The sequence below is a fragment of the Carassius gibelio genome, chromosome A15 (assembly GCF_023724105.1).
Source record: "Carassius gibelio isolate Cgi1373 ecotype wild population from Czech Republic chromosome A15, carGib1.2-hapl.c, whole genome shotgun sequence".
NCBI classification, from domain to species: domain Eukaryota; kingdom Metazoa; phylum Chordata; class Actinopteri; order Cypriniformes; family Cyprinidae; genus Carassius; species Carassius gibelio.
The window spans coordinates 19,877,912-19,903,896 of NC_068385.1; the positions used below are offsets into that span (position 1 = coordinate 19,877,912).

The 25,985-nt window shown below is 34.9% G+C and overlaps 2 protein-coding genes and 1 pseudogene across 2 annotated transcripts in view; all 3 read right to left on the reverse strand.

Annotated features, from left to right (window-relative positions):
• Positions 1–11,212: 11,212 nt before the first annotated feature.
• LOC128028732 (transmembrane 4 L6 family member 5-like) lies at positions 11,213–13,752 on the reverse strand. Its single transcript, XM_052616060.1, has 6 exons — positions 13,641–13,752; positions 13,205–13,399; positions 12,615–12,683; positions 12,303–12,457; positions 11,815–12,007; positions 11,213–11,541 (listed from the first exon to the last, which is right to left on the reverse strand). Exons 2-6 carry the CDS (start codon positions 13,379–13,381, stop codon positions 11,527–11,529), a joined length of 609 nt encoding a protein of 202 aa, XP_052472020.1. The 5' UTR covers positions 13,382–13,399; positions 13,641–13,752; the 3' UTR covers positions 11,213–11,526.
• Positions 13,753–16,251: 2,499 nt separating this feature from the next.
• Positions 16,252–19,661, reverse strand: LOC128028882 (E3 ubiquitin-protein ligase rnf168-like; annotated as a pseudogene).
• A 1,725-nt stretch (positions 19,662–21,386) lies between these two features.
• The window catches only part of LOC128028693 (anoctamin-7-like), a 31,068-nt gene continuing 26,469 nt past the window's right edge, over positions 21,387–25,985 (reverse strand). Inside the window, exons 18-24 of the mRNA XM_052615982.1 lie at positions 25,765–25,862; positions 25,512–25,666; positions 24,231–24,436; positions 23,706–23,842; positions 23,061–23,151; positions 22,634–22,753; positions 21,387–22,529 (exon numbers count right to left, since the gene is read on the reverse strand). Coding sequence (XP_052471942.1) covers positions 22,392–22,529; positions 22,634–22,753; positions 23,061–23,151; positions 23,706–23,842; positions 24,231–24,436; positions 25,512–25,666; positions 25,765–25,862 — 945 coding nt within the window. The 3' untranslated portion in view covers positions 21,387–22,391. The remainder of the gene's footprint in view (positions 22,530–22,633; positions 22,754–23,060; positions 23,152–23,705; positions 23,843–24,230; positions 24,437–25,511; positions 25,667–25,764; positions 25,863–25,985) is intronic.

The following is a 25,985-nucleotide window of genomic DNA, read 5'->3' on the forward strand; positions in this document are numbered from 1 at the left end:
ATAGCACAGAAACTCACTTTTATTAGCCAATATATTTGAATACTTACTTGATACTCCATTGAAAGAGATTAATTACATGTTAATGATTAATCATTGTATAAGTATATTATGTAAAATACACATTTTAATAATTAATTTCATACTCATATTTTAATGATTATTTAATTTAAATGTTCATATTTTTATAATTAAAATTATTATAAATAGATTTATCCATAAATGCATTATATATATATATATATATATATATATATATATATATATATATATATATATATATATATATATATATATATATATATATATATATATATTTTTTTTTTTTTTTTTTTTTTTTATATATATATATTTGTATGTTAGGAGCATTGTTGTTTATGTAATTACCAGTGACGTTTTGTCTGGTCAGTGTGAACGTCACTAGTTTAAATCACACGGAGCAAGCATTATCAGAAATATGACCTAGCGGTTAGCGCGCATGATCTGACCTAGTTGGGCTCATGCCATTCATGAGATATAGTTGGGCTCACGTAATTTCTCAACCCCTTATCAACCCGTAAACCACATTAGGTTCTTGTTCTCTCTCTGTTGAAGAAAAAGGCCAAAATGTAAAACCATTGCAAAAACATTTAACTTCCTTTTTCTGTTTCTTCTTAGATGTATCTGTATTTCTACAGAATCCAATTCTGCCAATAATTTAAAGAAGTATGTGAAATATTTAAATAACTGCTTCTCAGCACACATAAATAAACTTATTTTCACTACCTGAAAGTCTCTTCTGTGCAACACAAAATAAGGAACTTGTAAACAGTTGCATCAAGATTCTACATAATTCCTTATTTTGCATTTCATGGAAGACAAAAAGTCAGACAGGATTGTGATGACATAAGGGTGAATGAACATATTGTTTATATATTTACAGAAGTGATATATTCCTTCAAAAAGAATAGTTCATCCAAAAATGAAAATTTACTGAAATGTGCTCACCCTCAGGCCATCCAAGATTAGGATGAGTTTGTTTCTTCACCAGATTTGTGAAATGCAGCATTGCAACACTTACTCATCAATGGATGCTCTGCAGTGAATGGGTGTCAGAATGAGTCCAAACAGCTGATAAAAACACCACAATAATCCACAAGTAATCCAGTTCATCAGTTAACATCTGGAGAAGACTAAAGCTGCATGTTTGTAGGAAACAAATCTATCATTATCCATTGCTTGTATCCTCTATGTTGCTTTTTCCAGTGATAAATTCATCTCGTCTGAATCAGGAGAGAAATCTGCATGGATCAAACCATTTCCAGCCCAAACAGTTCTAAACATTTTAATGTGAGAGACAACAGGAGGTTTTTCTCTGGAGGAAGTGTTATTATCGATCATGGACTTGAAGTTAAACAATGCCTTGATGGATTTGTTTCTTACAAACACGCAGCTTTTCTCTTCACAAGACATTAATTGATAAACTGGAGTGATGTGGATTGTAATGTTTTTATCTCTCATTCTGATGATACCCATTCACTGCAGAGGATCCATTGGTGAGCAGGTGATGTGAATTTGCATTTTCAACAATTTTTCATTTTTGGAATGAACTCTTCCTTTAAGCATCTCATGCTGACTGAATAATTTTAGCACGATCAGATTGCCGAAGCTCTCTGATGCATGCAAGAGGATGTAAGATTACCGTTCCTGTGCTTTTCTCCTTCAAAAAACAATCCACTCTGAGTCACTGGGTTGAAGGGACAGGGTTGTAGCTGTAAATATTTGGGTGACCAATCAGAGCAAGTTAGGGAAGAAAGGTAAGAGGAAAAGAGAGAAAAGTGACAGCTGTGACAGAGGAGACCCCAGCAGAGAGAAAGTATAGAAGAGAAAAGAGGAAGAGGATGAATTACATCCTGAAAGCCCATAGCAGGGATTGCCTCAACTCAAAGTTATTTTAAGTCCGTTGTTTACAGAAAACTGCAGTGCTAATTCTGTTTGAAATGTAGGCCTAATAACAGTGGAAAAGTTCAAAACCCTTTTGTTGTCAAGACTTCATAACATAAAATGTTATGTTTGTGTGTTTGTGTATGTAATGTATTTTAAAGCTGTGATCACAGCACAAAATAGTTCAATACACAGTTTGAGGACAGTAAGTGGAATAATTCTCAATTATGTTTCATGTTTATTACGTCTGTATCTTAGTTTTATAGTCTGTAAAGCACAGTGGTCAATTCCACCACTTAAAATGAAATGATAATGAATACTTCCATTGTTTTTAATTGCAGGTGCTGCCAGTTTCATAATTTTTAATAAAAATAAAAATAATAAATAAAATTATTTGCACACAAGGCACTGATACTGGAGACAGGAATGAACTTCACAAGAGCAAGTATATTGTTTGCACATGTTTATTTACATTAAATGTAACATAACTGAAATAGAAAGCGCACAAGTATAGATCTGGAACTTTTTCAAGTCTGTCTAAATATCATTTAGTAATTGCAATGTCTTCTGATCCTTTCCTTTACTTACGAAGGTGTGCTAGACACTGATTAATTTAACATAAAAATACTATACAGATTTATATATTTTGCTATTGTATTGTGGAGTGACACTTTCAGAAACTTTTCTGATTATATAATGGTAAATATTATAATAGCAACAGTGATCAGCAATAATTATAAGCCTAATACTCACAATAAAAATAATAGTCATATAGATCATAACACAGTCTTGGAGGTAAGTGGTGGATCATCCTTCATCTGAAATGTTTGTCTTTTCATCCTGAAGTGTAAATGGCAAATGTTGGATCACAATAATTAGGAACCACAGTTTTCACAAATCCCTTCACTTGATTGAGATGTTCTTTTTTATTCTGGACTGCAGGGCAGTGACTATAACATTGAGCAGATCTTGCAGTATTAAACACGTATTTATGCTGATTTCATCGGGCTCCAATTCTTCAAAAAGAACATAAAGAATGGCCTTCTCCAAACCCATTTAAGTGTAGGATTTTAATTGAGGTTCAACAAATAAAAAAAAGATGCAATACGGATAAACAAATGATAAAGCTTGGCGTATTTAATATCAGACCCTTTTCTACGAAATTACTATTTGTAAATAATATGATCACTGATAATAATCTTGATGTGCTCTGTTTGACAAAAACCTGGCTTAAACCTGATGATTTTATTATTTTAAATGAGTCCACCCCCCAAGATTACTGTTATAAACATGAGCCGCGTCTGAAAGGCAAAGGGGGAGGAGTTGCTTCAATTTATAACAACTTTTTCAGGATTTCTCAGAGGGCAGGCTTCAAGTATAACTCTTTGAAGTAATGGTGCTTCATATAAAATTATCCAGAGAAAGAAATTTTAATAATAAATCCGCTGTTATGTTTGTACTGGCTACTGTATACAGGCCACCAGGGCACCATGCAGACTTTATTAAAGAGTTTGGTGAATTTACATCCGAGTTAGTGCTGGCTGCAGATAAAGTTTTAATAGTTGGTGATTTTAATATCCATGTTGATAATGAAAATGATGCATTGGGATCAGCATTTATAGACATTCTGAACTCTATTGGTGTTAGACAACACGTTTCAGGACCTACTCATTGTCGAAATCATACTCTAGATTTAATACTGTCACATGGAATTGATGTTGATAGTGTTGAAATTATTCAGCCAAGTGATGATATCTCAGATCATTATTTAGTTCTGTGTAAACTTCATATAGCCAAAATTGTAAATTCTACTTCTTGTTACAAGTATCGAAGAACCATCACTTCTACCACAAAAGACTGCTTTTTAAGTTATCTTCCTGATGTATCCGAAATCCTTAGCATATCCAAAACCTCAGAACAACTTGATGATGTAACAGAAACTATGGACTCTCTCTTTTCTAGCATTTTAAATACAATTTCTCCTTTATGCTTAAGGAAGGTTAAGGAAAACAGTCTGACACCATGGTATTATGAGCATACTCGCACCCTAATGATAGCAGCCCGAAAAATGGAGAGCAGCAGGAGGAAAAACAAACTAGAGGTATTTTGTATTGCTTGGCAGGAAAGTAAACTATGCTACAGAAAAGCATTAAAAACTGCTAGATCAGACTACTTTTCTTCTCTGTCTGGAGAAAACAAACATAACCCCAGGCATTTATTCAATACAGTGGCTAAATTAACGAAAAATAAAGCATCAACAAGTGTTGACATTTCGCAACATCATAACAGTAATGACTTTATGAACTACTTTACTTCTAAAATCGATACTATTAGAGATAAAATTGTAACCATTCAGCCGTCAGCTACAGTATCACATCAGACAGTGCACTATAGACCCCCTGAGGAACAGTTCCACTCATTCTTTACTATAGGAGAGGAAGAATTGTATAAACTTGTTAAATCATCTAAACCAACAACACGTATTTTAGACCCTATTTCATCTAAGCTCCTAAAAGAGGTGCTTCAAGAAGTCATAGATCCTCTTCTGATTATTATTAATTACTCATTGTCACTAGGATATGTACCCAAAACTTTATTAAGACTCTCAACCAAAACACACAACCTGACCCCAAAGAACTAGTTAATTACAGACCGATCAACACTTTGTAGGCATTTATGGAAGTGCATTAGCATGGTTTCAATCGTACTTAGAACGTCATCAATTCATCGCAGTGAATGAAGAAGTATCAAATCTATAACAAGTGCAGTATGGAGTACCTCAAGGCTCAGTACTATGGCCGTTACTCTTCATGCTTTACATGTTACCCTTGGGAGTTATCATCAGGAAATATGGTGTTAGCTTTCACTGTTATGCTGATGATACTCAACTCTATATTTCTTTGCGGCCTGGCAAAACACACCAATTTGAAAAACTAATGGAATGCATAGTTGATATAAAAAACTGGGTAGCACTTTATTTTGCAGTCCTGTTTCCCATGTACATACTATGTACTTATTATAGTAATTACAATAACTATGTAATAATTAGGTACTAACCCTGAACCTACCCCTAAACCTAACCCTACCCCATGTAGTTACCTTGTATTACCAGAACTTTCTAAGATAAATACACCGTAAGTACACTATAAGTACATGTAAGTACACGTACTGTAAAATAAAGTGCAACCAAAAACTGGATGACGAGTAATCTCTTACTGGTAAATTCTGAAAAAATAGAGCTGTTAATTATAGGACCTAAAAAGTCTGCATGTAATAATCTATCTCAAAAATATATTTAAATTACAGCCTATGCTCTCAATGTCAAATGCAGAAATGTTAATCCATGCATTTATGACCTCAAGGTTAGATTATTGTAATGATTTATTGGGTGGTTGTTCTGCACGCTTAGTAAACAAACTGCAATTAGTTCAAAATCCAGAATCAAGAGTTCTTACTAGAACCAGGAAGTACCGTATTTTCCGGACTATAAGTCATACTTTTTTTCATAGTTTGGCTGGTCCTGCGACTTATAGTCAGGTGCGACTTATTTATCAAAATAAATTTCACATGAACCAAGAGAAATGAACCAAGAGAAATGAACCAATAGAAAACATTACCTTCTACAGCCGTGAGAGGGCGCTCTATGCTGCCAGAGATGCTGCTCAGTGTTCCTGTAGTCTACACTGAAGACATAGAACGCCCTCTCGTGGCTGGAGATGGTAATGTTTTCTCTTGGTTCTTGGTTCTAAATAAATGTGACTTATAGTCCAGTGCGACTTATATATTTTTATATATGTATATTTGTATATATGTATATTTATTCTTATATATGTTTTTTTCTTCATCATGACGTATTTTTGTATTGATGCGACTTATACTCAGGTGCGACTTATAGTCCGAAAAATACGGTATGACCATATTAGCCTGTTCATGTCAACACTGCACTGGCTCCCTATCAAACATCGTATAGATTTTAATATATTGCTTATTACTTATACACTGTAAAAAATTTCTTGTTGTTTTTACAAAAACTTTTTGGCAGCTGTGGTTGCCAGAATAATTTTGTAAAAATACAGAAAACTGTAAACACATTTACGTCAAAAACTGTTAATTTTACAATATAAAGCTGTAATTTACAAACAAGAAAATGTGAATATAAACCAGTAAATTCAACAACACACAAAATTAAATCTGTTTTGTACCTTGAAAATACTGACAACCACCATAATAATAAAGATGGTACTGTATTAGAGAAAGCCACATGAAGTATCAAAGCTCATCACAAGTAGCTTCACCACAAGCAGAAGTATATATTAACATATAGAAGGTGCACATTTATGGAAACACAAAACACCATCATGGTAACACACGTGATACTTAAATAATGCAAAAAACTTTCATTAAGCAACAGAAGATGTAACATAAAGCTCAAATGTACATAACTGATAACAAGAACTATTTAAAAACATGATTATTTAAACAAAATACTTTCAAACGTGGAGTGTCACGCAGGGAATTCTGGGAATATCAGTTTACAGTTTTAGACTGTAAATTATACATTGATTTGTTCTTTTTTTACTTCTAAAAGCTGTATAATTAACAGAATTTTACTGTAAATTTACATTAAATGCTTTGTTAGATCTTTTACAGTTTTTCCCTGTATATAGTACGGGAACTTACTGTTAACCTATTATCAGTTTTTTTCCGTAGCGTTTTTACAAAATTTTACAGTTAAAATTACACTTATTTTTTACAGTGTAAAGCCCTGAATGGTTTAGCACCTCAGTATTTGAATGAGCAATTGATACATTATAATCCTCCATGTCAGCTGCGTTCTCAAAACTCAGGCAATTTGATAATACCTAGAATATAAAAACCAACTGCGGGCAGCAGATCCTTTTCCTATTTTGCGCCTAAACTCTGGAATAACCTACCTAACATTGTTTGGAAGGCAGCATTAATTAGGTAAACCGGGACCGGGAACACCTCCCATACCACCCTATGTACTTGCTACATCATTAGAAGAATGGCATCTACGCTAATATAAGTCTGTTTCTCTCTTATTCCGAGGTCACCGTGGCAACCAGATCCAGTTTGTGTCCAGATCAAAGAGTCACTGCTGTCTCTCGGATCCAGTACGTATCCAGACCAGATGGAGGATCAGCACCCAGAAAGGACCTTTACAGACCAGGACAACTAGAGCCCCAGATACAGATGTAAAGACCTTGTCTCAGATGACCACCAGGACAAGACCACAGGAAACAGATGATTCTTTTGCACAATCTGACTTTGCTGCAGCCTGGAATTGAACTACTGGTTTCGTCTGGTCCGAGGAGAACTGGCCCCCCAACTGAGCCTGGTTTCTCCCAAGGTTTTTTTCTCCATTCTGTCACCGATAGAGTTTTGGTTCCTTGCCGCTGTCGCTTCTGGCTTGCTTAGGCTACGTTCACACTGCAGGCTGAAACGACCCAATTTATTTGCCCCTATGCAACCTGTATCTGATCTTTAGAAGATAAACAACAACCATGGCAGACGATGCTGCTGAGACCAGTCAATGGAGGGTAAGCAAGGTCACAGATTTAATTAATATTTGGGGTGACAGCTCTATCCATGTTTAACGTTAGCTAGTTCCGCAAACAACGAGTGACGTCGTTGAGTACTCTTCTGCGCATGCGGGTCACTTCTGGGTCATTTCACGTTCACACAGGAGATCACAAAAGGTCGCATTTAACTGGAAATGTGAACGGCCTTGCAAAAAAATCAAATTGTTTAAAAAAAATCAGAATTGAGCATTAAGCCCTGCAATGTGAATGTAGCCTTAGTTGGGGTCACTTCATTTACAATGATATCGTTGACTTAGAAACTATTTAAACTGGACTGAGCTGGATGATGACATCACTGAATTCAATGATGAACCGCCTTTAACTGTCATTTTGCATTATTGACACACTTTTTTCCTAATTAATGTTGTTCAGTTGCTTTAACGCAATGTATTTTCTTTAAAATGCTACACTGTAAAAAATAAGTGTAATTTTAACTGTAAAATTTTGTAAAAACGCTACGGAAAAAAACTGATAATAGGTTAACAGTAAGTTCCCGTACTATATACAGGGAAAAACTGTAAAAGATCTAACAAAGCATTTAATGTAAATTTACAGTAAAATTCTGTTAATTATACAGCTTTTAGAAGTAAAAAAAGAACAAATCAATGTATAATTTACAGTCTAAAACTGTAAACTGATATTCCCTGAATTCCCTGCGTGACACTCCACGTTTGAAAGTATTTTGTTTAAATAATCATGTTTTTAAATAGTTCTTGTTATCAGTTATGTACGTTTGAGCTTAATGTTACATCTTCTGTTGCTTAATGAAAGTTTTTTGCATTATTTAAGTATCACGTGTGTTACCATGATGGTGTTTTGTGTTTCCATAAATGTGCACCTTCTATATGTTAATATATACTTCTGCTTGTGGTGAAGCTACTTGTGATGAGCTTTGATACTTCATGTGGCTTTCTCTTATACAGTACCATCTTTATTATTATGGTGGTTGTCAGTATTTTCAAGGTACAAAACAGATTTAATTTTGTGTGTTGTTGAATTTACTGGTTTATATTCACATTTTCTTGTTTGTAAATTACAGCTTTATATTGTAAAATTAACAGTTTTTGACGTAAATGTGTTTACAGTTTTCTGTATTTTTACAAAATTATTCTGGCAACCACAGCTGCCAAAAAGTTTTTGTAAAAACAACAAGAAATTTTTTACAGTGTATATAAATAAAGGTCCCTTGACTTGACTTGACTATTTAGCTGCCATAGTTGCAACTCTTGCGTCATCAGAACAGAGTGTTCAACGCACCACCGTTTCCATTAAAAAAAATGTTTTATTTCCATTTAACCATTTTGTTGGGGCTGAATGCAGCCCTGGTCATACAATGGGGCAAACATGACAGTGAAAAAAATGCATACACATTACAGTCACTGAACAAAAATAAAATAAAATCATACACAAAAATGCACGTTCAAAAGATTGGGGTTGGTAACATTTATTTTATTTATAGATTTTTAAAAGAAGTCTCTTATGTTCACCAAGGCAGCACTTATCAGCACTCATTTCATTAAGATAAATATTATAAGATCTAAAATAGCTGTTTTCTATGTGAATATCTATGAAATTTTTATTTATTTTAGTGATGCAAAGCTGAATTTTCAGCATCCTATCTCCAGTCTCACATGATCCTTCAGAAATTATATTTTAGTTATTAATTTATTAATAATAATAAAGTTTTTTATAATAATAATAATTTTAAAAATAATTTTCAAAATGGTGAATTAAATACTATTTTCTAAAAAACAAACATATTGATAGAAGAGTTAAGATGTTGGCCATTAGGATAAATCAAGTGTGCTGTTTGTATATTTCATTCAAATAAATGCAGTTTACTGGAATTTGTGAATAATGCTTTCCTTCACACAATGAATTGTTCATACAATTAGTTGTTTAATCTAGTAGAAATCAAACAATAACATTATATTATATATAACATAATAACAATAACATCTATTAACAGTCAGCATTTCCTCATCCCAGTATTTTATCACATACATACATCATACATTAAATTACACGCATGCATGCATACATACCAAAGTGCATTCTGAATATACAGTTTTGTTCAAAATAATAGCAGTACAATGTGACTAACCAGAATAATCAAGGTTTTTTGTATATTTTTTATTGCTACGTGGCAAACAAGTTACCAGTAGGTTCAGTAGATTGTCAGAAAACAAACAAGACCCAGCATTCATGATATGCACGCTCTTAAGGCTGTGCAATTGGGCAATTAGTTGAAAGGGGTGTGTTCAAAAAAATAGCAGTGTCTACCTTTGACTGTACAAACTCAAAACTATTTTGTACAAACATTTTTTTTTTTCTGGGATTTAGCAATCCTGTGAATCACTAAACTAATATTTAGTTGTATGACCACAGTTTTTTAAAACTGCTTGACATCTGTGTGGCATGGAGTCAACCAACTTGTGGCACCTCTCAGCTGTTATTCCACTCCATGATTCTTTAACAACATTCCACAATTCATTCACATTTCTTGGTTTTGCTTCAGAAACAGCATTTTTGATATCACCCCACAAGTTCTCAATTGGATTAAGGTCTGGAGATTGGGCTGGCCACTCCATAACATTAATTTTGTTGGTTTGGAACCAAGACTTTGCCCGTTTACTAGTGTGTTTTGGGTCATTGTCTTGTTGAAACAACCATTTCAAGGGCATGTCCTCTTCAGCATAGGGCAACATGACCTCTTCAAGTATTTTAACATATGCAAACTGATCCATGATCCCTGGTATGCGATAAATAGGCCCAACACCATAGTAGGAGAAACATGCCCATATCATGATGCTTGCACCTCCATGCTTCACTGTCTTCACTGTGTACTGTGGCTTGAATTCAGAGTCTCACAAACTGCCTGTGGCCCTTGGACCCAAAAAGAACAATTTTACTCTCATCAGTCCACAAAATGTTCCTCCATTTCTCTTTAAGCCAGTTGATGTGTTCTTTGGCAAATTGTAACCTCTTCTGCACATGCCTTTTTTTTAACAGAGGGACTTTGCGGGGGATTCTTGAAAATAGATTAGCTTCACACAGACGTCTTCTAACTGTCACAGTACTTACAGGTAACTCCAGACTGTCTTTGATCATCCTGGAGGTGATCATTGGCTGAGCCTTTGCCATTCTGGTTATTCTTCTATCCATTTTGATGGTTGTCTTCCGTTTTCTTCCACGTCTCTCTGGTTTTGCTCTCCATTTTAAGGCATTGGAGATCATTTTAGCTGAACAGCCTATCATTTTTTGCACCTCTTTATAGGTTTTCCCCTCTCTAATCAACTTTTTAATCAAAGTACGCTGTTCTTCTGAACAATGTCTTGAACGACCCATTTTCCTCAGCTTTCAAATGCATGTTCAACAAGTGTTGGCTTCATCCTTAAATAGGGGCCACCTGATTCACACCTGTTTCTTCACAAAATTGATGACCTCAGTGATTGAATGCCACACTGCTATTTTTTTGAACACACCCCTTTCAACTAATTCAACTAATTGCCCAATTGCACAGCCTTAAGAGCGTGCATATCATGAATGCTGGGTCTCATTTGTTTTTTGAGAATCTACTGAACCTACTGGTAACTTGTTTGCCACGTAGCAATAAAAAAATATACGAAAAACCTTGATTATTCTGGTTAGTCACATTGTACTGCTATTATTTTGAACAATACTGTATATCACGATAAAGAATATTTTAAACAGCTTATTTGTATGTGTGAGTTTAGTAGGTTATTAAGAGTGTTTAATCTGTTTAAGGGTTTCTGGGATTCAGTGTTTCCAATCACTAGTGTCTCTCAAGCAGCTGAACAACAGGAAAACTGGACGTGTGCGATGAGACACTTCAGGGACCTGAAAACTGGCTTTCCTCATCCACTTCCCATTTCTATATTTTCCTCTCTGTTTAAAATAAGTTGAGCAGTCAGAGCTGACTGTTTAACCCAAAAATGGCGTTCTCATTCTCACATGGAGATGAAAATAACAGAAACTCATTTTAAGCAGGAACAACCTAAAAAGAAGAGAAAAGTATGTATTTTGTTAATTGCTAAATTTAGAGTGGATTTTTTACTCATTTAAGTGATACTTAAGTACATCTTTACATATAAATTCATCAAGCAGTCATGAAGGTGCGCTCTATTTAAGCAGCCTTTTATTTCATTAATATGCTATTATGCTAATATGCTATTAAAGTAAGATTTAGTCTTTTAAGATTAGAAGTATTCTACAAGTGCACAGTAAATTCAATAAAAGTGTTTTGAAGGCTCTTTGTAAAGATCTGTACCTTATTCTTGCAGAATCTCGGTCCACACATGAACTCCAATAAGGCGGCGAGGAGATGAAGAACGCAGAAAGCCAGCTCAAGGCCACTTGCTGCCATGAGGACGGAGAAAAGAAGTATATTCCAGATCACAACACCTCGAGGCTCCACACAGGTGGACGACCACCGCTCCGGGGTGTAGAGGTAGAGCTTCTCTCTGCGTTAACACACACAGAGGAACATGACGTTATTTAATATGCTTGAGTGCAGTGCACACAAAGCAAAAGAACACCACACATCAACACTACATTAAATGAGAGATTTAACTTGACAGCACACACTCTCAAAGCTATCTTCTTGGTCTTAAACTGAAGTAAAATTGCTTTAATGCAGCTTTTTATTGTATAATGCTTTAATGTTTGATTGGTGAGGTAACGTCAGGTTTAATGTGTTTCACAGTGAAACAAAACTACACTAATGTTGAGGATGAATGATTGTGAGTTCTTACACACCCAGTTTTGACTTGTTTTAAAGGCCGTCCCCACTCCAGCCCTTCAGTGCTGTTGTGTAAACAGAGGGGTCCCAGAGCCAGCCCCGTCCCGCTCACCACGAAACACACGCCTGCTCCCAGAATGGCCAAACATGCGTAGCCCATTTTACGCAAAACCTGCAAAAATCCCCAAAACATTTTGTTCCATGAAGTGGCATCATTAGGACAGGATAATTGTTCAAAGCTTCATTATTTTATTCAATTACTGCTAAAATGATGATAATGCTTAAGAAGAAAACACAAAAACAAATTCCACACAATACAATTCTCTGACCTCAACAGTAAAATAACAGCATCCTTTCTTTTCGTAGCGTGTCGTAAAGCCTCGCGCCGCCACAAGCACCTGACAAAACACACGACACAGATGACAATTACATCATGTGTCCTACTAAAACCCTCCTGAAAGCACTACAAATACAAATAAGAAATAATATGTATAACAAATACTAATAAATGTAACATATATATTTTAATAAATAATATATATAGTTTATTATTATATATTACATTTTTATTATTATATATTCTGTCTATATTCAATTAATATAATCTATACAATTATTTTAATTGTTTTATTCTATTGTATATAACATTTTATCATAAAGCATTATTTATTACTTCATTTTAAAAATAAGTAACTATAAATATAATAATAAATATAATAATAATAATAATAATAATAATCTTATTTATAGTATATATAAATACATATACAATATTCTAATAACAATAATAACAAATAATAATAATAATAATGCACAATTTTTTTCTGCACTTGTTGTTAATATATGATCTAAATGTTTTATGATGTTATGGATTAGTATCAGATCTCCTACAAATCCAATGAGAGGACAGAAGTCTCACCAGAAGCCCTGATGCCCAGATCCCAGAGCACCACATGGCCTCTCTGGTCACATGACTCTCTGTCAGGTACTGATACTTCAGGTCAGGAAACAGCAGCAGTGTATTTGCCAGCATGCAGACGATGGCTGTAGGGATCAGAGCCATTCCCACAGACCTGGAGCAGTGACCGGTGCACATCTCAATCGCCCAGAGATCCTGCAACCACACAACACCATAATGGCTTTTTGTCATCACTATTATATGAATTATATGAATGTAACCAAGTGGCATCTGCAAACCAAAATGATGACTTTCTCAGTTTGTATTCTGAGTTTTACTCAGAATGAAGAATTTTTGCAGTAAATTATACATGTATAAAAAAAGTCTACATAAATTATGTTGTATATATGATCAAGTGTCCGAACACTGTGTGTTGAAAGAATGAAAAATATCCTACCTCGAGAGAGCAGGTGCTGTGAGGAAAGCTCACAAGTGTCTTGAGCCGTGAGTCTTTGATGATTCCAGGATGAGGAACCTTTCCTGCTTAAATACAGCTGAGTGTTTCCTTCCCACAACTCAGTGACACACACACAAACAGCTGAGGACGGTGAAACTGAAACAGTGACGCTGTGCTGATCAAACTACAGCCGAACACTGACTGGTTAGTGGAACCGTTAACTCATGGAGAACAAATCAAATCACTTAAAAGACAGCAGTGCACGCAGAGAAATCAGACGTTTTGAACAAAGTTTACTTTAATGCACGTTTTAATTAATTCTGTTTTTATAATCTTTGGTTGTGGTTTAGAGTATGTGTATTTTGATGTGTTGATATATATTTAATATATTTCCATTTAATTGCAATTAACATGCAGTTGAGTTGCAGTTTAAGATTTAAAGCATATTATTGCCAAGTATTTAACAAGTACTTTTTTTTAAAGTATATTAAAGTGCACTTTTGTTCCACAAACAATGGTTTCAGAAGACTATGTATAGTGTGCATGATTTGTATAAACAGTGCTATTTTTAAGATAATGTATTATGTATTTTGTAGCTTGAAATCTCCAGTGTACTTTATAATTGCAGTGGCTAGTCCAACTCTTCAAAATCTCTTATCAGTTGAGGGTGAATGAATGAATAATATCAGACGTTTCATTTTTTAAGGCAACTATTATGATGGAATAGAGAATTGCAACTTTGTTTTTTGGCCGATTCATTGTGATGCACATTAGCACTGAGCATACCTCTGCAATCTTCTTGCTTTGGTTCGAGTGTGTAGTTTGTCGCTTTTATGCATCATATCCGCTCCACAGTTTACAGCACAATCTTTCACATTACTTTCTGAGGATCCCATATTTAAATGATTTGTATTTTGTGCTCTTTAAGATGATTAGATATCAGCCACTGTGGTTGTGTGCCACAGCCGGAAGTGAACTGTGTGAGCAAGCGATGATGCAGCTGTGCATGTAAAGCTTCAGTCAAATGACCAGAGCTCCATCAGTCAGCGAGCTCAAAGCCAACCCACCTCAGTAACCACAACTTTGTTTACATTCAAAACTAAATGATATGTGAATATTAATACTGAGAATATGTGGTTGTCACTGACTTCAAACTTCAAATCAGCATGATAATGAATGTAGAATAGTTCATATATGCACCACTCAAAAGATTTGGGTCAGTCTGTTGAGGAAAGAAGTTACTGATGCTCACTAAGACTGCGTTTTTGACAAAAAAGTACAGTAAAAAGTGTAATATTGTGAAATATTATTGCAATATCAATACTCACTCCAGTCTTCAGCGTCACATGATTCTTCAGAAATCATTAGAATAAGATGAGTTGGTGCACAAAAAAATAAAAATAACAATGTAACACTTTTGATTTACTGAATGCATCCTTGCTGAATATATTTATTTATACTGTTCCCAAACTTTTGATTTGTACTATATATACAGTATATGATTAGACGTGAGATTTTTAAAAACATTTTTGCTATTGCATTTGCGTTTATCATTGCACACTTTAAATAGAAATCATTTCAACACCTTAGATAGCTATCATTTTGGACATCACTGCTTTCTGTGAAACGCTGGGGGACTTTTTTTGTCACCAGAAGTGAGTATTATTACTCATGTCGAATGAAGATGCACAAGACTCAAGCAGGAAGTGGTAAAAGAAGTCCATAACAGGCTTTAAGCAATGCCAGAAGGAAGCAACCGAGTCGATGGAGTTGTTACCGTAACAGACAGGAACGTGATGAGGAAAGACTAGACCGATCATCTGACAGACTCTTTCCCAGGATTCACATGACAGTTCAGACGTTAACACTTCTCCAACTAGTGGTTGTGCAAACCTTGTACTGAAAAATCCCACGGACGGCCGTGACAATGCACCAGGATCTGAGATTAACTTGAGAGATTAATGTGATATTTTAGTGCACAGCCATTCATTTGGATTAGTTTTGAAATAAACCAATAATTTTTGTGTGGTTTGCATATTTGTCTGTTATACATAAATGAATCGATGATTTCTGCAAACTATGCATCTTTTTTCAAATGCATGTTATATAACTGTTCATAATCAGCATAATCTGTTCATTGTGGAAATAAACCGATTCTGTAAAAAACAAACACATGGTTAAAATATGACTAGCTATCTGACAAGCAATATTCACTAAGTTAAATATAAAATTACATGCATGCTTTTATTTATTATGTACTCATTCATATTCTGATCACTTATATAGAGAGAGCATGAGTGTTCAGCAGTGTTTAAAAAACATGGAGTTATGATTATAAAACCTGAAATAATTTGAGAACAATATGAACTTCGACATCTCCCCAGACCGAACAAATCATCTGACTTAAACCATTGTACAGATCCCCTCCTCAGACATCTCTGAAGCAGCTAGCTATATATATTTATATAAAACTAAGCATGTGCATGTGTGTGTATATATATATATATATACTGTATATATATATATAGTTGTATATAGTTTTTTTTTTTTTTTTACTCCTAGCCCACCCAGAATATTTTTAGGCCTTTTTTTTTTATTCACTCGTCAAATAACCACACAACACAGTTTGTTTGTTTTTTTGTTTTGTTTTTTGTGAACCAAACTTTCCTTTTATTCAAAGTGAAAATGACTTTCTTCTGCAAGCATTCACACCATTTCCAAACTCGAAGTTAGTCCGACTATAAAAATGCTCCGGAAAACGAAACATTTGTTCATGACTTCACAGGATGACCCTCCCCAGAAAGGCACTGAAGCAGTGTTAGCAACATACGAGCGGAAACCGAAAAAGACCGCGGAAACCGGCTGCGTCAGTGACGTCCTGTCCACCTCACAAGGGTTTGAGTCTGAAGGGTAACAAGATCCCAGATAAAAGCAGCAGAGCATCGTTCAGCTGCTCAGGTTGGGGAACATCTCAGTAAGGGTGGTCTGTTTCGGGACGGTTGTTGAAGGAGAAGATGCAGAGCTCGTTCCTGCTGTACCAGACACTCTGTTTTCAGTCTTCTCTCCGTCCCTGCATCCCGTGCTGTTCCTCGCAGTCGTCCGTGTCGTACTGATGTTCTTGCTCGTGTTTTCCTCGTCTGTGTCTGTGCTTGTGGAAGGCGGAGTGTGTTTTTGCCGGAGCGAGTAGCTGTTGGCTGAACCCTTCCTGCGGTCCACAGTGTTTTCACGGTTCAGCTCTTCTGAAGTCTCATGGCCAGTCTGCGGTCCTCCTCCTCCTGCTGCCAGCGGCTCTGTAAGGCCTCCTCGTACCACGTCCCTTCAGATAGGAACGTGCTGTCGGCTGAAGGAGACTCACACTGTGGAGCAGCACAGATCCTCTTACCGAGCAAATCCGCTTCAGTCTGAAGCTCCATCTCTGAACTCTTCCTTTTCAGCGAGCTGCTGTTAGTACTGTTCAACACAGAGGTGTGTTCTGAGCAGCCGGGACTGGAGCTGGAGCTGGGACTGGAGCCGGAGCTGGAGCTGGGACTGGAGCTGGAGGGGTTCCCCCTGTAGTCCAGCACAGACCTGCTCAGTTTGCTCGTGTCCTCCACAGACTGAGCTGAGAGGGATTTTGTAGGGCTCAGAATGTTCTCCTGAAAAACAGGAACATTTATAAACTTGTTTTCTCCATTAACGACTGGAAATTGGCCAGAAAGTGATTCATCTTCAACTAAATATGCATGAGGTTTTCACATGCATTATCATTTAAAAAGTGTGTGGCCATTTAAAGTTACAATAAAAGACATTTAATAAAGATACCTGATTGAGGTCATGTGACTGAAATGTTGTTATTAAACTGTTTTGATACTTTTGCACTAACTGACAGTGTGCGAGAATTGTTTTCTTATTCCTTCAACTTTCTATACGTCTAGAATTCTTTTTTTTTTTAATGATCATGGTTCACAAATATTTATTAAATTTTAAAAATATATTTGAAGAAATATTGGTTATTTTAAATTGTAATAAATACAGCATTTCACAATATTTTTGATTAAATGAAGGCAGCTTTGGTAAACAGAAGAGACTTTTCAACAATAAAATTAAAAAACTAAAAAGCACAAGAGTTTGTTTCCGATCATTAATTTTACTTTGACTTTTTTAACCTCTATTTTTTTATATTAATTCATTTTAAAGTTTGGTACAAAAAAATAAAATATAATAGTATGAAGTAACTTAACACTGATTTTACTTTTATCCTATTCATCTGTAAACATGCATTGTGTTTCCCTACACATGTATATAATCAATGTGTTTATTAACACACTCTGTTTTCCTCAGATATTTATTTACAAATGAAAAAAAAATACAAGAATATAACTATATATAAATAAAATAAAGCTATGGTTTCTCATTTAGCATGTTTCGTCTCAAATACATTTATTTAAGGATTTATTGTTTGTTTGTTTTTTTTTGATCTGATGGATTCTGATATTCGTTTTTAATCATATAAATTTTAGTTGATTTTGTTTATAAACGAGTTACATAATACAATATACAGGGTGTAAACAGCAGCTACTCACTTCTCAATGCCTCCGTGTTTGGTTTTGTCTTCTTCGCTGGTGTATTATCAGCAGATTTAGAGGAACATGATGTTTCAGAGATTGGTCCTGAAATCTGCACAAACATCACAAAACAGCATTACATCATCTCTGATTACTGAAACTTCGGCAGCATTTCCAGGTTTAGTGTCACGACTTTATGAATTCAGGACATTTTTAGGCCTAAATCTATGGACCTTTTTAAAACTCACAGAAAATGTGATTTGTTTTTGGCAAGATTTAATTACATAAATATTAAAAATGTATGTTTTGTTTAAGAACTAGTAAACAGGAACCAAAAAAAGAGGATGCAGATTGTATGCAGGTTCAGCCTAAATAATGCTGTCACTTAGTAAGGGTTCAATAGTTCGGCATGTAGTTTTGTTTTGTAGTTCAATGTGACCATGTGCATACAATAAAAATAAAAATGCTATTCATATTTAAAAGAATTTGAAATAGGTCTTCAATAGTACACCACTGTTTGAACATTTGGGGTCAGCTTTAATTTCAGATCAGAAATGAATACTTTATTAGAGAGGATGCATTAAATTGACCAAAAGTGACAGTAAAGATCCTTCAAATTTTAAAAAGATTTCTATTTTAAATAAACACTGTTCTTTTGAATTAATTTAAATGAATTGTTTTCAACATTGATAATAATCAGAAATGTTTCGTTATCAGTAAGTCATCATATTATTCTGATTTCTGAAGATCATGTGACACTGAAGACTGGAGAAATGATGCTGAAAATACAGCGGAGCATCACAGAAATACATTACAGTAAAAAAAAGATATATAAAAAATATTTTTTTTTTATTGCAATATTTCAGAATATCAAATAAATGCAACCTCACATAAAACACTTTTTTCAAAACATAAACTATTTTTTTTAAAAACAATAAACATTTAAATGACATGATTACTATTCAAAATTATGCAAATTTCAGACATAAAATTTCTTCCCAAATCTGAATAGATCATGTACTGAAATAGTTCCCATAATTTAAATACCATAAATGGAAACTAATTCAGGATTTTTTTTAAAGGTTCAACAGCAAAAAAAAAAAAAAAAAATTACAATAAACATAAATACATACATACATACATTTTATAATAATAATAATAATAGGAGTATGTGATTGATTAACAAGAGTATCTATTAAAAGAACCAACTGAACCAAAGACTTGATCTTATTGAATGATTATTATGACAGATCTCTCAAAACTTCCATTGCAGCTCAGTTTGAACACAGTATTACGCTCCATACACACTGAGCAGTTTTATAATCCGGTCCATGTGAACCCGGGACTGTGCTCTGTAATGATCACAGCTGTCACTTCATCTACAACAGAGAGACCCTGGAGCTCTCACCTTACTCATCTGATCCTCATACTCTTTCCTCAGCTCTCCTGGCCGACACACGCGGGGTCCCGGGACCATTACTGGGGAAATACACTGCAGAAGTTATTATAATGAACGCAGCATGCATTACCATGAAACAGTTGTGTAGCACATATTGCTTCAGTCGAGCTCCTCTCTTCATCGTCCTCGATCCCCTGCGCTCTCCACTCACACTGAGTGGGAAAAGCCTCCTGTATGCGTCTCCACAGATCCTCGTTCACCAAGGTCTTCTTCCGGCTGTGGAGTCGCGCCCAAGTGGACACACACAGAGCGGACAGCACATGTTGGACTTGTCCACGGTTTGCAGAAGGTGTGCATGCAGGGCAAAGTGACCGGCTCCAGGAATATGTCCAGACACACCAGACAAAAGCAGTCTGAACGTTTGAGACCCCCGGAGCTTACTTCCTCTCCAGACACAGGAGGCATCGTGAGAGATGTCTCTACACTCACTGTGTGAGGTCTCTCTCTCTCTGTCGCTCTGTCACTCTGTCTCTCTCTCTCTCTCTCTGTCTCTCTCTCTCTCTCTCTGTCTCTCTCTCTCTCTCTGTCGCTCTGTCTCTCTCTCTCTCTCTCTCTCTCTCTCTCTCTGTCAGGTTCAACAGCAGCACACCACAGTCAGCTGAAAGACCAAACAACAGCAACAATTATTACCTGCATTTGAGAGATTTGATGGAACTGCAAGGGTTGAACACTCCTGCATTAGATGCATTCATCCAATTAAACCTCTACTGTTTCAAATCAACAAATCAAGAACTCAGTAACTATTACACGCCTACAATCATGCACATCACATAGAAAACCAGCTAATTATTAAATAAATAAAGCCATAGTTAATTTTATATATATATATATATATATATATATATATATATATGCATTAACCTGTGCGAATTATACCACAACACGCCCACAATTTTAATTATTATTATCATTATTAAGCATATTTTCATTCAAATATATTGTCAGATTCCGTCCAAATGAACTGAGTTATTTGACATAAGTTATGCTATTTTATGCTAACTCACATCTTTGTAGCAGTGTGAGGGATTACTGTAAAATAACACTGATGTAAACCGTTCATTATTCAAAGCAGTTAACGTCTTAGTAGTTAAAACGGTGTATTGATGTGAGTGTCAATGACAGATTCAAAGTATTAGAATTCACACTTACTTATTTATTCAAGACCCCAATTTCCCGGTTCCCGGTTGCGCCCTCCTCCTCCTCGCGCCTGTGAAGCCACGAGCGCAAGGGACTGAAGTATATTTCAAAATAAAAGTCAGTCGGTTTAATTGTGGACTGCTAGTTCGCATCAGATGGATGGATGGGTGATGCACATTAAAAGTCAAATTAAACTAAACTGAAATAAACGAGAATAGTAATAAAAAAAAACGCTTTTTCATAATTTTTTTTTATATTGCTTAATTTACATAACAAGACAGGGAACCAACAATGTGAGACACTTGATACCAACAAAGAGTTTACATAAAGAAAAATGTATGTATATATATATATATAAGGAGCAAGGATGAAAACACAGTTGTAGTCGATGTAGATATTATAAAGAAAAAAATATTTAAGTAATAAATATTTTGAGATTTTCTATTAAGATTTTTGAAATATTTGAAGCTATGCTGTTCTTCATTTGATATTGGTTTGATGAAGCAGTAAAAAAGCTTAACAATCAAATGTTTCACTGACCAGAAAGGCTGAAAGACAGTCAGAGAGACTATTGAAAATAAATAAATAAAACAAAGAACGTAATAAGAAAAATAAATAAATTTGAAAGAAAAATTAATCAGATCATTGCCCATAAGGAGCTTTATTTGTCCAAGCTGAATGCCTTTTCAAACCGTGTCAACACTGAATGTGTCAGTTTAATAAATCTGATAACCTACTTTATAGCAATAGTGGCCCGTGACACTTTACACCAGGTATGTGAAACAACACCATTATGTTTATAATTAGAAACCTAGCTTTTTTAGCTGATATTAACTGGGCCCAGGCTGAAGGATCTTACAAAACAAACCGTTCTTCTCAGGATAACATTGCATTGCTCCCAAAAATGGCCAACACAGCTGCACATATTTTCCAGCTATGTGTTAAAGATTAAGGACATTCGTTAGTATCTTTGTATTTATTACAGTAGATCCGACACTGCTGCTTTTGTCATCTTTTATTAGTGGCACATGTTTGAGATGAACGAAAATGAATCTATTCTAGTTGTTAAAGTTCATCATTCATACCGAACTGCTTCAGTTTTTACATTAAATAAACAATAACTAGAAAAGGGAGAGGTTCTCTGTTGTCACCCTATGAACATTCTGGCCTCAAATATAGCATAAACCTTGTTTTGAACAAGTTTGATATAAGAAATAAAGGTCATAAAGTCATGATCTTTTGAGAATACTCAGGAAAGTATTTGCAACACTATTACAATTGAGTCTAACTAAAACTAACATGTTAGACCACATTATTTTCTCCAAACTATATATCATCAATAGTTATACATTTTAAAAACAGCAACAACAAGCAAGTGACATAATTCGGCCTTCTTTAATCATGTACGACCCTGTGACCTTGGAGTGATACACAATGATTGATTCTTGTGTGATTTAGGATGCAGGGTAGGTCTCTAAACCATTATTATAGGATGCCTTTAGAGCTCATCTCAGCTCACGAAGGACAGATGATATGTTATCAATATTCAATAGGCAACAGTTTACAAAAACATCTTTACATTGTATAAAGGTGTATTAGAAGAGTCAAATATCAGCCTGCAGGTTTGTCTTTATGTTCAGGAGATGGACTGGAGGGAGACGAGATGTTGTTAGGACTCTGTGCTCTTCCTCTGTTTCGCAGCGCAGAGATCTGCTGCTCCATTTCTTCAAGAATGGTTCTACTCAGTGACTGGAGAACAACATGAAGGACAATATACAGCGGTCCAGTGCTTTAATTATTAGATTAGAATAGTAATGAGGTGTTGCTACTGATCATAATGTATTGAGTCTCACCTGATTCTCAGCCAGTGCTTCTTTGGCCATGTAATGCTCTCGTTTGATCTTAATTTCCACCTCCTCAGGAATATCTGGCACCATCCAGTCAATAATACGCCCAATCAGGAGAACAACATGCTGAAAAAAAAAAAAAAAAAAAAAAAAAAAACATTAGCATCAACGATTAAAATTGTGCGCCGTCTTCATTTTATAATCATCGTCTATATCAAATCTATCGTAAGGCACTTTATACTGAAAACTCTTAGACTATATACTAAAAAATTAAACTTTTGTATATTACTTTTAGTAATCATTTCATAATTAAAAGTAAAGTACATTCTATGTACTGTACTAAATGTTTTTAGTTTTAGGTAGTAACATTACATGCCCATCTTCAGAACAAATGTACATGCAAAGTAAAAAAAAGGGATGCTAGACTGTGCACCTCAAATATAATGACGAAACTCAGTCGAATGGCCAGCAGATGATAGTAATCTTGTGTGGGTTGTCCTTTATCATCCCTGAGGCCTCGATATCTGAAAAAAATTAAAATAAAATAAAATTATTAATATATATATATATAAATATCTATCTTAACAAGCCTCTTTATCATTCCCAACCTTACATATCTCGACATGAAAAGCCAGGATGTTCCCCAACACAAAGATTTCTAGGTGTTATTTAGAGTGGTACATCTTTGTATGCACATCCCATTTTATAAAAATATTAATTATCATTCAAAGGTTTGGATTCAATAAGGCTCAGTTTTACCCCATTAAAAGTGATAGTAAAGACTTACTGAACTAAAAAAAAAAAAAAAAACTCTTTCAACCAAATGCTGTTATTTTGAAATTTCTGTTCATCAAATAATTCTGAAAAAGTTCATGGTTTCCACAAAAAAAGGAAGCTTTGAACTTTGATAATAATCAGAAATGTTTCTTGAACACTAAATCAGTACATTCAAATGATTTCTGAAGGATCACATGACACTGAAAACTGGAGTTATGCAGTGGAAAATTCAGTTGTGCATCACAGCAATGAATTACATTTTAAAATATGTGTAATGGTGTATGAAGAGTTTGATCTTCACCTGCATGTCAAGTTGCTTTGGGTGAAGTTTGCAGGGGCCACTGAGAGGGTGAAGTTGACGTATCCGCTCATGCTGCCTGTAGTGTAGCGATAATAGAGCCGTGGCAGGAAATCAGACGTGAAGGAAATCAGGAAAGCCTGGCAAGACATCAAACAAGATATGCAGACTGTTTAATTAACTTAATGTTGGAAGGAAATTTGCTAATAAATGGTAAATTTGTAGGTAAATGAGCTCACAATTTAGTGTTGATCAGACTAACAGTGATAGCAGGGCCAAGAAGACCAATGGTGCACACACTGGAAGACTGATCCCAGAACTTTGAGATGATTACATTTTGCAGGACAAGGTTGAAAATGTATGTTTTATTATTTTTTTTATTTTTTTGACTAGTGGTTTAATTTTTTATCTAAAGGAAAATCCATGAAAGTACTGAATATACTGCAGGTGGCACTAGAGAGCAGAATAAGATACATTCAGAATGGTGCTTTGTCCCAAAAGATCACTATAAATGAAAAAGAAACGTACATTACTGATGACAGCCAGGTAGGAAATGAACTTTAGGATGGTCAGCCAGATCCCAATGTCTTGTGCTCTTTCCACAACAGGCCTGCGGTACTCACACACAAACTTCTGGGCATCGAGACGCAGCTCCACCCAGTTATTTATCAAAGCAAACAATGGAGCCAAGGGACAGGCTGCTACAAAGATGGTGATGAAGCCAAACTGCAGAACTGACAAGATAAAGAGTTTTAAAATCAGCCTTCATCTGAGCTGAATGGTAATGCCATTTAATTTGAAAGCCACCAAAATGTTAGTTTTTGATATAATGGTAATATATATTGTGTAGCAAATGAGATATAAAATTAAAACTGATCTCTTCTAAACAGGCATACTATAAATGTAATTTATATATATATATATATATATATATATATATATATATATATATATATATATATATATATACATATATATATATATATATACATACATATATATACATATATACAGGGACGCTGGACTGGGCCCCAAAGGAAGAGAAGGCCCTTAAAAAGTCTGCAATATATATTTTCAAGGGGAGGGGGGCCCATTAGGATTGTCTATGCAGAAGAGGTGGTATAGTGACTTTATCTCACATTTCTAACTTTTTTTCTCATAATTGTGAGATATAAACTCACACTGACTTTATAACTTGCATTTGCGAGTTTATATCTCACAATTCTGTGAAGAAAGTCAGAATTGTGAGTTTATATCTCACACTTTTGACTTTATATTTGGCAATTCCGACTTTATAACTCATAGCTGTGAGTTTATATCACGCATTTCTGAGATAAGTCTCACAATTCTGACTATATCTCACAATTTTGCCTTTATAACTTGCAATTGTGAGTTTATATCTCACAATTCTGTGAAAAAGTCAAAATTGTGAGATAAAAAGTCACAATAACCTTATTTAAAAAATGTTTTATTCAGTGGCAGAAATGGGCTTCCATATTAAAAAAAAGTTGAAAAATAGATGAAAAAAATGTATCCACAAAATATTAAGCAGCACAGCTGCAGCACTGATAATAAAATAAATAGCATTCAAACCAGTCTATTAGAATGATTTTTAAAGAATCGTGGGACACTGAAAACCTAAGTAATGATGCTGAAAATTCAGCTTTGCATCACAGGAGTTAATTACATTTTAAAATATATGCAAATAGAAAACAACTATTGTAACATATGTACTGTATAATATAATAATATAATATTTTTACATCTAAAATTCAGTCTAAAGTAGATACAAGAGACATAAGGACTCACCCATTTCCAGATACTCATCGAACAGCCCCTCACACACCAGCAGCTGATAGTTTGCTTCCCATGGGCTGAGCTCTGGCTCACTGTCTGGTTCATCAATCACTTCCTGACTGGGAGCTGGCTTCAGCTTCCTCCTGTGCCACCATGTCTTTAATTTACTGTTGGAAAGAGAGGGGTAAATATTGGGCCTAACTATTTATATATAACAATGAGTAAACAAGATCTTTAAGAAGATGCATTGAACATAAAGACCTACGGCAAGACAAATTCCTGGATGTTGCTGATGACCTGTTTGCCTACCATGATGACTAACAGCTCTTGAGCTAGTTCAGTGAGACATCCAGAGGCACCACACTATGTAAAACAAAAACAGAACCAAGTTACACAGTATTAAAGAGTTATTCCTATTCCAGAATATGCATATTTTGCCAAATTTTATGATTGTTGGGGAAATATTTCAAGATTGTGTATTTAGGT

Bases quoted from the DNA above. Each gene is read 5' to 3' on its own strand.
- LOC128028732 (XM_052616060.1), bottom strand. From the start codon at position 13,381: ATGTGCACCGGTCACTGCTCCAGGTCTGTGGGAATGGCTCTGATCCCT. The intron at 12,684-13,204 runs GTGAGACTTCTG...GTGTTTTGTCAG, and splicing joins TCTGGGCATCAGGGCTTCTG to GTGCTTGTGGCGGCGCGAGG. The intron at 12,458-12,614 runs GTCAGAGAATTG...GGATTTTTGCAG, and splicing joins GCTGTTATTTTACTGTTGAG to GTTTTGCGTAAAATGGGCTA.